Source organism: Plecotus auritus (assembly GCF_963455305.1).
Source record: "Plecotus auritus genome assembly, chromosome: 2".
NCBI classification, from domain to species: domain Eukaryota; kingdom Metazoa; phylum Chordata; class Mammalia; order Chiroptera; family Vespertilionidae; genus Plecotus; species Plecotus auritus.
Window position 1 is genome coordinate 35,302,781 of NC_137771.1, and position 12,849 is coordinate 35,315,629.

A 12,849-nucleotide genomic window follows, 5' to 3' on the forward strand; every position below is an offset into this window, starting at 1 on the left:
GGGGCCACAAAGACTCTCTTTACCCTCGTGATAGGTAAGATAAATTTATTTCTGAGCTTTCCTTGCTCCCCTGTCCTCGCTCCCCCAAACCTCTCCCCATTCTCAGATGTCACCCCATTCTGCTCTCCTCCCTCTTTAGGAACACTTAGAGGTGGGTCCAAATTGTCCTTGTGCCCCAGCGGGCAGCCTGGAGGAGCTCATGACAGGCTTCCAAATCCCACCAAGGAGTCAGGTGGTCCCTGTGAGGCTCTGTTCCAGCGAGGGGTGGGGTTGAAGGCCCCGTCTCACACCACGTGTCTCTCTCATCAGGACGCCCGTGAACAGCCTCCATGAGGCCCTGGACCAGTGCATGACTGCCCTGGACCTCTTCCTCACCAACCAGTTCTCAGAAGCACTCAGCTACCTCAAGCCCAGGTGAGGCTTAAGCCCAGGCAGGGGGTAGGAGGCGTGCGTGCACAGGCGCTTGTGAGAGCCCACGTATGGGTGTAGGGATGGGGGTTGTTGTGTCATGGAGAACCTGAGTTCTGCTGTGAGGGGATCCCCATGGAACTGAATGACCCCTGAGAGTCCCATAAAAATGGCTCAGGCTCCCCACTCCACCACTGTGAGCAGCCAGCCCTCCCCAAGGTCACTGTGACTTCCTTCCCCGCAGGTCCTTTCGGCCTCTTCTCCTTTGATGTCTTGTTCCCATTGAATGCACTGGGGGTTTCTCTGCTATCAGTTAACACAGCCCCTTTTTATTTTTCTCTAAAGCACTTACGACTTGAGTTGCCTTTACTTAAGCCTTGTAGGGTAATAATGACGGTTAGTCATTAATTCTTCTAGCATTTACTGCCTTATTTCCAAATAATATGCTTATACTGCTCTGTTTTAAGTTTTTTTTTGCAGTTTTTCAAAAACTGAAATTGAGATAAAATTCAGGTACCATAAAATTCACTCTTTTGTTACTTTTTACTTTTAAACATCATCTATTGGTAAATAAGCTAGCTTTCATTTTTAAAAAACCTTATTTATTGATTTCAGAAAGAAATAGGGAAGGAGAAAGAGAAAGAGGAAAAAAACATTGATTTGTTGTTCCACTTATTTATGCATCATTGGTTGATTTTTGTATGTGCCCTGACTGGGGAATCGAACCCGCAACCTTGGTTTATTGGGACAACACTCTCACCAACTGAGCTACCTGGCCAGGGCAGAAGTTAGCTGTCTTATACCTCTGCCCCATCTCCCTTCCTTTATCCCCCTCTTACCATACTATCACAGTATTTGGCTAGATCAATAATAAATGTTTACGTTATTATAACTATGTAGTTAATGCCCCTCAAAGATTGTAGGACTACATTTCCTTTCTAGAATTAATCGTTGTCTCCTAACTTGCTATACATATTTCCTGAACGCTTTATAACCGCTCCATCAGATCATGGATAAAACTCAGAAGAGCTTATGAGTTTTCCCCTAAATGTTCAGACATACCAGGTGAGCACTCAGTTTTTCCTTTTCCTGGAAACCTGTCTCCTGGAGGACAGACAGGTCTACTGGCCGCCTCCCAGCGGTCTCCTGCAACTCTCTTTGCTGCTTTCCTCTTTGCTTGATCCCAGCCTTTTCTCTCTTGTCTCCTTCCTCATTTTATCAGAGCATGTTCCTCCAGAAATTCCTTTTTTTATTATTAAAAAAAAATTCCTCACCAGAGGATATATTTTTCATTGATTTTTTTAGAAAGAGTGAAAGGGAGGGAAGGCGAGAGGGATGGAGGCCACATTATTAGTTATAATATTATTAGTTATTATATTATTAGTTATAATAATGTAAACATTTATTATTGATCTAGCCAAATACTGTGATAGAATGGTAAGAGGGGGATGAGGGAAGGGAGATGGGGCAGAGGTATAAGACAGCTAACTTCTGCCCTGGCCAGGTAGCTCAGTTGGTGAGAGGTATGTGCCCTTGACCGGGAATCAAACTCTCGACCCTTTGGTGTGCCGGCTGACGCTCTAACCACTGAACACATTTAAGACTCCAGAGGCAGAGCCATTCTGTGGGATGAGGAGGAGGTCAAGGTGTGATCCAGGGGATGGGGTGATTGGGCACCTGGTGCTGGTTCATTCAGCAAAACCTCATGAGCGTGCTGGGTTCTGGGGCTGCAATACTGAGCAAGGCTTGGGCTATTCTCAGCGAAACAAGCAATAAGGGGTGCCAGGGTTTATACCAGCTCACGTGGGGCGGGGCTGGTCAGGAAGGCTTTAGGACTGGCCACATAATTTCTGGGGCTCATTGCAAGATGAAAATACGGGGTCCTTTGTTCAAAAATGATTAAGGATTTCAAAACAGCAGTAGCAGAATATAAAACCAAGCATGGGGCCTTTTTAGGCATGAGGTCCAGTGTAACTCACAGATTACACACCACGAAGCCAGCCCTGGATGGCCTCCTAGAGGAAGTGACATTTATGCTAAGATGGGCTGGATGAGAAGGAGGCAGCCAGGTGGAGAGGACCTTTCTAGGCAGAGGGAACAGGTTGTACAAAGGCCTGGCAGTGATGGAGGGAGGGGCCCGTGTATTTGAGGAGCAGAGTCACGTGGCCTGGGTGGAGTGAGGGAGCTAAAGCAGATCCCAGAAGGGAGAGGGCTGGGTGATTGAAGGTGGACGAGGGGTGTGAGTCCCCTAGAGCAGCCGTCGCCAACCTTTCGGACCTCACGGACCACCAGTGGTCTGCGGACCACCGGTTGGCAACCGCTGTCCTAGAAGGAGCTTGGGCTGCAGAGGAGGGCAGTGAGGTGGGGTCTGAGAGGACCAGAAAGTGGGATGGGTGGGCTTTAAGGAGAATAAAGTAAATAGAGAGGCTTGGAAGCAGGGGGGCTGCCTCTGCCTTCCAGCCTGGAGCAGCCTTGCCCAGAGAGGTCCTCAGATGTGTGCCTTAGGCTAGGACCCAGGTAGGAACGTGCCCAGGAAGGATCAGTGAGGGTTGGGTCAGAGTCGGGAGGCCCAGATAATGGGGACAAGGCTGGCTGACAAGTAGCTGACAAGGCCCAGAGCCTTGGCTACTGGCGGCGGAGGGCAGGGCTGGAGGCCACGGGGCTTAGCTGACTCCGGGTGGCCAAGGAGCCCCTGGTTCCATCACCAGCTCTTTTGAGGGCTCTTCCAGTGCCCGCCCCATCTTGATAGCTGGTCCAAGCCCAGGCGGTGAGCCCCCCACGGGGCATGATGCTCCATGGCTGGGTCCCGTTCAGAGCTGAGGGCCTGTTGCTCCCAGGGGTCTAGATGCTGTGTGTGCAGACAAAAACGTGGCGTGTCTAAAGTCAGGGAGGTTTTCATTCCTCTGTATCCCAAACCCCAGTCCATACCACAGTGGGGAGCTTCCAGGTGGTGGGCTGGGAGGGGCCAGGAGCGTGCTGTGGCCTTGGCCTCAGACTGGAAATTCCACTTTGCCTGCCAGCTGCCCAGGGGGGCTATTCTTCCTCCTGGGCCCAGCACCAGACTGGGCTCAGCAGGTGGGGCTGAGTGGGTGGGGCTGAGTCCCTGGCCTCAGGCCTGGGAAGGGGGTGGTATTAGGGGAGAGAGGAAGAGAAAGGCGGCTTGAGAGTCAGAGAGGCCTGGTGGCAGGGGGTTATCTGGGGAAGCATAGGTCTGTGCGTTAAAAGATACCCCCCCCCCCCTTGCCCTGACCGGTTTGGCTCAGTGGATAGAGCGTTGGCCTGCGGACTGAAGGGTCCCAGGTTCGATTCTGGTCAAGGGCATGTACTTTGGTTGCGGGCACATCCCCAGTGGGGAGTGTGCAGGAGGCAGCTGATCGATGTTTCTAACTCTCTATCCCTCTCCCTTCCTCTCTGTAAAAAATATATTAAAAAAAAAAAAAAAAAAAGATACCCCTCTTTAAGGAGTAAGTTTTTATCTAGGGCAGTGACCCTTGACCCTGGCAGGACATGGAGGAGCTCACATTTGTTGATCATCAGCGATATGGCCCTGGCCCTGACATCCTCTTTAAGCCAACCAGAGTCCTGGGAGAGAAGGGTCATGGTATCCGTTTTACAGAGGAGGAACTTAAGGCTCAGAGAGGCCACAAGACTCTCCAGGACCGTACAGCTGGTGACTGGCAAGGCCAGATTCCACCCCGTGTCTGAGGGACTCAGAAGCCTGAGTTCCGCCCCCACTGCAGGCCGTGGCCTCCTTTCCACAGGCCACTGCCCTCAGATTAAACAGTCCACGCAAAGATCTGGGCGGTGAGGACAGCTCCCAGGCTGGGCAGCGGTGGGGCCAGCCATTGGTTTCCTTCCGTCTTTAACTCCCTCACCTGAGGGTGACCCAGAAAAGAGCACCTTAACTTACAGAGGTGTTTTGAGAATGAGAATAGCAGGAAAATGGGTAAAATCACGTGATTTTTCAGTCGCATAGTCTATAAACCTTAGTCATCTCTCTGCCCCGAAGTTCCCAGCAGAGCCTGGCACTGAGGAGTTTCCTAAGTCAGTGGCTGGCAAACTGCAGCTCGCGAGTAATTAATGAGGGGATGCAGGGAAGGGAGTGAAACCACTGCGGCACCTACTGTGTGCCAGCTAAGGGTACTCCCCAGCCAGCCCACAAGGACCCAGGCAGACCAGCATGATTGTTCCCATTTTCAGGAACATAAATCAAGGCCCAGACCCGTTCTGACTTCTCCGAGTACAGAGCGGGACTGGCATTGTTCTCATTCCAACTTGCCTGCTGCTCTCTCCATGTGTTAGACTAACTGTTCCCCACCCCGCACCCCAGTCCCAGCACAGCCTATAGTTGAGGAGGCTGAGGGAAGGCTTCCTGCCTGACGTACACTGGTGCTGAGGACAGAGGTGCATCCTACACAAGCTCTGTCACTGAGGTGCCCACAGTCTGGGGAGGGAGCTGGGACTCTGCGGATGCAAGCGCCTCCGTTTGAGCCTCTCCGCAGTTACAGACACATGCTCCCTGAGGAGGGAGCCCGGGATTCCAAGTGGCCCTGATTCTCAGGGAACAGGAGGGGAGGGGAAGGATATTGCAAATTGAGGGAACAGCAAGTACAAAGACCTGGGAGGAGGGAGACTGTGGGATTTTCTTGAGGAGAGCACGTGCGGTTCAGTCTTGAAAGTGACCAGATCACAGGGCAGAAGCAGAAGTGACAGGACCACTGGGCTGGAGAGGTGGGCGGGGCCTGCATTGTTTGGAGCCTCGGACCCAAGTGTTATCTCTTGGGATGTGGAAGCCTGGAGGTTTAACCAGAGAGGCTTAGCCAGAGAGCATCATGATCTGAGGGTGGACTCGGAAAGGCAGGCGGTGGGAGGAGGAGGAGGTCCCGGGAAGCCCAGGGGTGGGGCTGAGGATCCAAATGATCCCATGGACAAGACTTGGGCTCCCTCCGCCTGCACCTGTGAGGTGAGGGAGAAGGTAGAGGTGGGCCCTGCCTGAGTGCTGGGAAGTGCGGCCTGAGGCCAGTTTTGAGTCTTCACAGCAGCCTGTTGCTGTTATCTCTACAGAACAGAAGAGAAACTGAGGCTCAGATTTGGAACGTCACTTATAGCCACTTTGCTGGGATCTGAGGTCTTTATTTATTTATTTTTTAAAAATAAATCTTTATTCAGATTATTACAATTGTTTCTCCTTTCCCCCCCATAGCTCCCCTCCACCCGGTTCCCACCCCACCTTCTGCCCTTACCTCCCCCCCAACTGTCCTCATCCATAGGTGTATGATTTTTGTCCAGTCTCTTCCTGAACCCCCCATACCCCTTTCCCCCTGAGAATTATCAGTCCACTCCCTTTCTATGCCCCTGATTCTATTATATTCACCAGTTTATTCTGTTCCTCAGGTTTTTAATTCACTTGATTTTTAGGTTCACTTGTTGATAGATATGTATTTATTGTTCATAATTTTTCTCTTTACTTTTTTCTTCTTCCTCTTCTTTAAGAATACCTTTCAGCATTTCATACAATACTGGTTTGGTGGTGATGAACTCCTTTAGCTTTTTCTTATCTGTGAAGCTCTTTATCTGCCCTTCAATTCTGAATGATAGCTTTGCTGGGTAGAGTATTCTTGGTTGTAGGTTCTTGCTATTCATCACTTTGAAAATTTCTTGCCACTCCCGTCTGGACTGCATAGTTTCTGTTGAGAAATCAGCTGACAATCGTATGGGTGCTCCCTTGTAGGTAATTAACTGTTTTTCTCTTGCTGCTTTTAAGATTCTCTCTTTGTCTTTTGCTCTTGGCATTTTAATTATGATGTGTCTTGTTGTGGTCCTCTTTGGATTCCTTTTGTTTGGGGTTCTGTGTGCTTCCTGGACTTGAAAGTCTATTTCTTTCACCAGGTGGGGGAAGTTTTCAGTCATTATTTCTTCAAATAGGTTTTCAGTATCTTGCTCTCTCTCTTCTTCTGGCACCCCCATAATTCTGATGTTGGTATGCTTGAAGGTGTCCCAGAGTCTTCTTACACTATCTTCAACTTTTTGGATTTTTTTTTCTTTTTTCTTTTTCGGTTGAGTGTTTTTTGCTTCTTTGTATTTCAGTTCTTTGACTTGATTCTTGAGTTCCTCTAGTCTGTTGTTGGGTCTCTGTATAATATTTTTTATTTCAGTCAGTGTATGATTAATTTCTAGTTGGTCCTTTTTCATATCTTCGAGGGTCTCATTATATTTATCAGCCTTTTCTAGGATATTCTTGAAAAGCCTTATAACCGTGGTTTTGAATTCTATATCCAGTTGTTTGTTTTCCTCCACTTCTTTCGTTTGTGATCTGTTTCTTTGACGCCGCATTTTCACTGCTTCCCTGAGTTGGTAGGGTAGATTTGTGTGCTAGGTTTCCCAGTGGGTTGGCCTCCCCAGTTAACCTGAGGCGGACACTCTTGGTGTACCCCTTTGTGGACTGTGTGTACAGCCTTGTTGTAGTTAAGTCTTGATTGTTGTTGGTATCACTGGGAGGAATTGACCTCCAGGCCAGTTGGCTGTAAGGATCAGCTGCATCTACGTTGGGAGAAGTTCGGTGCTGGAGACAGCCTTATAGGATTAGACTTGTCAAACTGCAATAGCCTCTGTGCTCAGCTTGGATGGGGTGGAGTCTCAGGGCGGAGCAGACAGCCTTGGCTTCCAGTCAGCCTTGCCCTTGAGCGCGCGCACCCCCAGACCTCTGCCTTCCCCGGCTCCCTAGTCTCCGCCAGAGAGTCCAGATTCCCCCCCATAAGAGCGTGGGTCCCCAGGGGCTCGCCTGGTACTGGGGTTCAGTGCAGTCAGAACTGGGGTTTAGTGCAGTCAGGAGCTTCCGACTCCCTTCTGCTAGGGAAAGCCTGTGGCAACCTCCGCAGCCTTTGTGCACACAGGCGCGCGCGCCTCCAGACCCCTGTCCGCCGGGGCTCCCCCGGGTCTCCCCCGGGTCTCCAAGTCTCCGGGCGCCTTTCTCTCTACCTGACAGTCCAGACTCCCCCGTATGAGCCTGGGTCCACGGGGTTTCGCCCGGGACTGGGGTTCAGTGCAGTCAGAACTGGGGTTCAGTGCGTTCGGGGGCTTCCTTCCCCCTTCCACCAGAGAAAGTCAGCCAGGCTCTCAGCCGCCCTTCCTCTCTGCGCGCACAAATACCCTTTGCCGTACCTCCAATTCTCTGTGAGCTTTCCTCTTTCCTTCTAGTTGTAGAATTTTCACTCAGCCAGCTTTCCTGTGGTTCTGGATGGTGTCCGTTCTGTCTTTTAGTTGTAGTTTTGAAATTGTTGTGTGAGGCAGCAGTTTAGGTGCTTACCTATGCCGCCATCTTGGTTTCTCTGGGATCTGAGGTCTTTAGACCTTGGGCAAGTCTCTTCCCTCCCTGGGACCTCCCTCAGCCCCCAGGCAGAATGGGAGGGGGTGGTGGGCAGTTGGCACAGAGCCAGCTGTCTCTGACGTTCTGGGAGGCGGTGCTCTCATGTCCTTTCTCTCCGGCAGAACCAAGGAGAGCATGTACCACTCACTGACGTATGCCACCATCCTGGAGATGCAGGCCATGATGACCTTTGACCCTCAGGACATCCTGCTTGCTGGCAACATGATGAAGGAGGCACAGTTGCTGTGTCAGAGGTCAGGCCCTGGGGCAGACAGGGCTGAGGGGTCATGAGGCCCATCCTTCTGCCACCCTGGCCTATCCCAGTGCCTAAAATGCCATTATGAGTCCTGCTCCTTTTGGCGAAGAGGCTGTGTCCCCAAGGCTAACAGCTGGCCCTGTCAGCACCGCCTCAGGAACCTTGTTATCGGAGCCACTCACTGGGCTCCCAGGGCCAGGCCTGATGAGGAGGAGACACATTCTGGCTCCATCATTAATAACTCTCTGACCTTAGGCTGGTCCCTCTGGGGTCTTGACTTTCCCATGTATAAAATGGGTGCGATGACAGGGTTGTCATGGAGACTGAATGAAAATACAAGTCACAGGACCTGGTGTGTAATTGGTGTTCAGTATATGTTACTGCTTAAATTAATGAATCAATAGACCCTGAGTGTTTGTGCCCAGGTGACTCTCACTCATTGGGCACACAATCATGCTTGTCCTAGGCCAGTGGTCGGCAAACTGCGGCTCGCGAGCCAAAGTTTGCTGACCACTGCCCTAGGCTATGCCCTGTGCTGGGTGCTGGCCACCCAGCGAATCACCAGACCCCAGCCAGTTTGATGCTCACATTGCCTGGTGGGAAGACAGGCACAAAAAGTGGCATCCCAGTGTGATGTAGGGAAGCACTAAGGGTTCTGGGGGTTCAGCTGGAGGAGAGGGAGGCTTCCTGGAGGAGGTGATGCCAGAGCTGGTTTGTGAAGGATGACTAGCAGCAGAGGAGGGAGGAGAGAGGGTTCCAACCAAGGCAACAGCAGGGCCCGGGTGTGAGAAAGCCCTGGAGCTGGAGAAGTCGCCTGGGTTCAGTGTGTAGAGTCCCCGGGGAGGGGCAGGAGCTCACCTGGGACCCTCACTCACATTCCCTGAATGATCAGAGGCTCCTTTCTCCTCTTCAGGTACCGGAAGAAGTCCTCTGTAACAGATTCTTTCAGCAACCTTGTGCACCGCCCCAACATGGATCAATTCACGGAAGGTGTGGCACCCAGATGTCTTCTCAGCCCTGCTGGCCCCGGGCAGCCCAGTTCAGGCCCCGGGAGTGGCAGGAAGGGCGGTCATCCTCCCAGTCCCGCGGAGGGGGCTGAGCCCTGGCCTGATGCTGGGACACACATGGGGTTTGAGGAGTGGCTCTCTGGTGAAGGAAGGGGGAGCCAATAAGACTCTTGCCTGCTGGCATCACCTGCCGAGGACCTGGAAGACAGCGCAAGAGTCTCTGTGCTTTGCTCCTCGGGCCAGGGTGCCTGAGCACTGTGTGCAGTTAGGTTTCCTGGTTTAGGTAGCAGTGATCTCGTCTGCCCCAGCGGGAACGTGGTTTTAGAAGGTGACACCCGGGACAAGGCAGCTGAAGGCAGTGGAGGATGGTCTGTGTGGCCAGAGCCATGTGGTGTCTTTGTGCCCCACGCAACAACCCTGGAGGTAGCAGCAGGCAACCGTGAACAATTTGGGGCTCTTCAATAGGAGGCAAATGGCCTTCCCCACCTCGAGAGCCCTAGAAGGTTCCCCCAAGAAACAGTGCATGTGATGGTGCCATTCCCTCCTTCATATCTCCCATGGCTCCCTGTCGCCCACAGGACCAAATCTGTAATTCCCCATCAGGTCCCTCTGCAAGTGGCCTTTCCTTTCCCTGCCCCCCCCTCCCACCTCACCCACTTCAACTTCCTGGGCCTCAGCCGTCCCTCAACATTGGAATGGTTTGGCTCTCCTGGGCCTTCTCCTTTTTCAACCCAAATGCCCTGTCTTCTGGAAAGTGTCCCTGGCTGTGAGGTCTCCTTCCCTTGCTCCCACAGCTTCTTTGTTCATCTGCTCACCCAGCACCTTCTCCTTGCCCGGCCCCCGTGGGGTGTTGGTGCACAGCCACAGCGGGGCTTGGAGGACAGGAGAGCAGCTGAGGGCCCTGTGCTGACATCCTGGGTGTTGGGTGGGGGAACCAGGTGCAAGACCAGGGGCAGGAAATGCAAGCAAAGAATTCAGACCAGCGTGAGCACTGCAGAACCTGACCTGGGTGATGGGGTGGGGAGTGTGGGAATTGGCAGTGGGGAGGATTTGGCCCAAGCTTCCTGCCAGGAGTCCCCGGAGGCCACAGGGCTTTGGTTTTCTCCCCACAGAGGAAATCCACGCTGAGGTCTGCTACGCAGAATGCCTGCTGCAGAGAGCAGCCCTGACCTTCCTGCAGGTAGGAACCCTCTACTTATACAAGCAGCCTGGGGAGTTCAGAAGATGGGCCACCGTGTCAAAGGCAGAAGGGTCTACAGCAGCCACGATCAGTTCCCATGGGGTTCAATAAGGACTGAGGCTCAGTCACCCAGCACTCCCAGCCCTGGCCAGGCTCAGTGGCAGAGGTGTGGGCTCCATCCGCTACCAGGATGCGCTTCCACCTCCGGACTGCTTGCTCCTGTTGAGGGTCACATGGGATGACAGGCATGGTCACAGAGACTGCTTTACGAGCTGACTTGATTCATTCAAAAAGCTGACTTGTAGCATCTTCTACAACGTACCAAACTTTGCACATACATTACAGGTGTGTGGTTTTTACATACCTTACACATGTTTGTGTTCACAAACATTGACATATATTATTTAATCTTCATCTCGCAAACCTGCAAAGGGGAGGGTTTAAGGGAAGGAGCAGAGCTGGGATTTGAACCCAGACCTGGCCGACTAGGAACCTGCACTCCTTACCCACAATGGTAATTAGAGAACCATCACCTCATGATTTTACCAAAAAGTCTGGGTTATAATTGTCACATATAATCATCATGTAAATATATGTATTAGGGTGGAAAAGCACATATAAATTTTATTGTTGGGGTGCTTTTTAATTTTCTTTGCTATTTTTTCTATCTCTTTGGGCCTTTGGTGATTAGAACTGGATTTAATCCTAATCCTTCATTAGGATCACTGTAATAATTGCACCAGGAATGTCCTTTTATTTTGTTTATTCTAGTATCACACATAATAAATAAACGCTCACGAACCCCCCCACCCAACTGGAGAACACAACATTGCTAGCAAGTCTCCTCCCCTCTGGGCCCCTCCCACCCTGTGCCCTGCCTCCCTCCACAGGGGGGGGAACACTAGCTAGAGTTTTATGTTAATCACTTCCCATCCATCCTATTTTTTAAAAATAGCCTTTTCATCTTCCAATTTATGTCTGAACAGCATATTATGTTTTAGTTGGCGTCAAGCTTTGTAAGGCCTCAAGCTGTGTGGGACTTGCTTTCTTCACCCAGTCCTGTGGCTGTGTGATGTTCTTTCTGTGAATACACCAGTTTGTTTATTCATTCTCCTGCCGAAGGGGATTTGGGTTGTTTCTGGTTCTTGGCCGCTATCAGCAGCGGGCTGTAAACATTCTTGAAGGCCACTTCCACAGCCCATGTTCATCCATTTTTCTTGGGCGTACACCCAGGAGTGGAACAGCTGGGTGGGCTGTAGGTATTAGTGCTTTAAATTACAGATGTGATAAATACCAGCTTGTGAAAAACACCAACAATCCAAAAATGAGCGCCCCTCTTCCCGTCTCACATTCCTCCAGGGAGAGGAGGCACTGGGAACCATGAGGGAATCATGGGGAGTGTCTCCTCCAGGCCTTTCTCCCAGCATGAAGGGGGCATTTTGGAGGTCTTGTTTGGTAAGCAAGACCCTCATCTCAAGTCCCAAGGGCAGGGAGACCTGGTTTGGCTGACCTCTGACCCCATCCCTCTAGGGCCCCTCATAGAGCTGGACCTAGGGAGGGGAAGGCAGGGCTCAGAGTCTTGTATGATCTTTCTCTGGCTACCCACCCAGGCCCAGCTCTTAGCGTCTCTCCCTCCTGCAGGATGAGAACATGGTGAGCTTCATCAAGGGCGGCATCAAAGTTCGAAACAGCTACCAGACTTACAAGTGAGTGGGGCAGGCGGGGGGCCTGGGGCACAGCATCTGCTACGCAGGGCCTCTCGGGCTGCTCCGTGGGAGGCGGAGGGCACTGGCTGGAGGCAGGACGCCTAGGATGCTGTGTGACCTCAGGCAGGTTTCTGCACCCTCAGGACCTCAGCTTTCTGGAATATTATTCCCCTGGTTTTCCTGGGAGTGTCTGTTGGTTCCCCTGACTGCTTACTCTGTGCCTGACCTTGAACTAGGTATTTAAGACACAGATTTTGAACTAACAGCTTGGTATGGTGGGGGCAGGAGGAAAGACACAGTAATTTTTGAGAATAGCAGCAGAACTCCTACACATCCAGATGAAGCCTTTCCCCATGAAGCCTTCCTTGACCTCTCCAGTACACAGGGATGGTGTCCACATACCCCCTCAGATGGAAGCAACTGCCCGAGGGCCAGATCATTTCTGTGCCATCTCAGCACTGGGCAAGGCAGAGGCCATGTCTATGGATGAAAGAATGAAGACTCAAAACAGAACACTTTTACCTAACATGGTATTACAAACATCTATAATTCCCGAATCCAAAGAGCTCTGGAAGCTCATTCCCCCACCCCAAGTTTGGCATTAAAAATCATTTTCCATTAAAAGTTTACTTGAATTGACGTGAGACTATTTATCATCTCTATTTCTCCCATTTAATGTGACCATTTCCCAGCAGAGAGAGTTTGAGTGTGACTGCAAGGTATTGCTGGGTGTAACACACCGTGCAATATGTGGGCACCACACCCATGGTGGGTCGGTGCCGGAATTGTGTGAGGGAAAGCAGATGAGCATTCTGGCTCCTCCAGTCTCCCCACCAGCTGCCAGCATGATGTTTCCAAAGCACAAGGCTTGTCAGGTCACCCCCTGCCAAGTTCCGAGGCTCCTCTCGCCTTAGAATGAGGTCGTG

The 12,849-nt window shown here is 51.5% G+C and overlaps 1 protein-coding gene across 3 annotated transcripts in view; it reads left to right on the forward strand.

The window, feature by feature from the left end:
- Positions 1-12,849, forward strand: part of TTC39A (tetratricopeptide repeat domain 39A) — a 49,527-nt gene that overhangs the window by 20,381 nt on the left and 16,297 nt on the right. For 2 of the 3 annotated variants that reach the window (XM_080654065.1, XM_080654064.1), the window contains exons 2-6: positions 310-414; positions 7,897-8,028; positions 8,944-9,020; positions 10,150-10,217; positions 11,859-11,923. In XM_080654065.1, the coding sequence (XP_080510191.1) occupies positions 310-414; positions 7,897-8,028; positions 8,944-9,020; positions 10,150-10,217; positions 11,859-11,923 (447 nt within the window). Of the gene's footprint in view, positions 1-309; positions 415-5,472; positions 5,537-7,896; positions 8,029-8,943; positions 9,021-10,149; positions 10,218-11,858; positions 11,924-12,849 lie in introns of those variants that run through there. The other variant, XM_080654066.1, reaches the window with a different exon arrangement.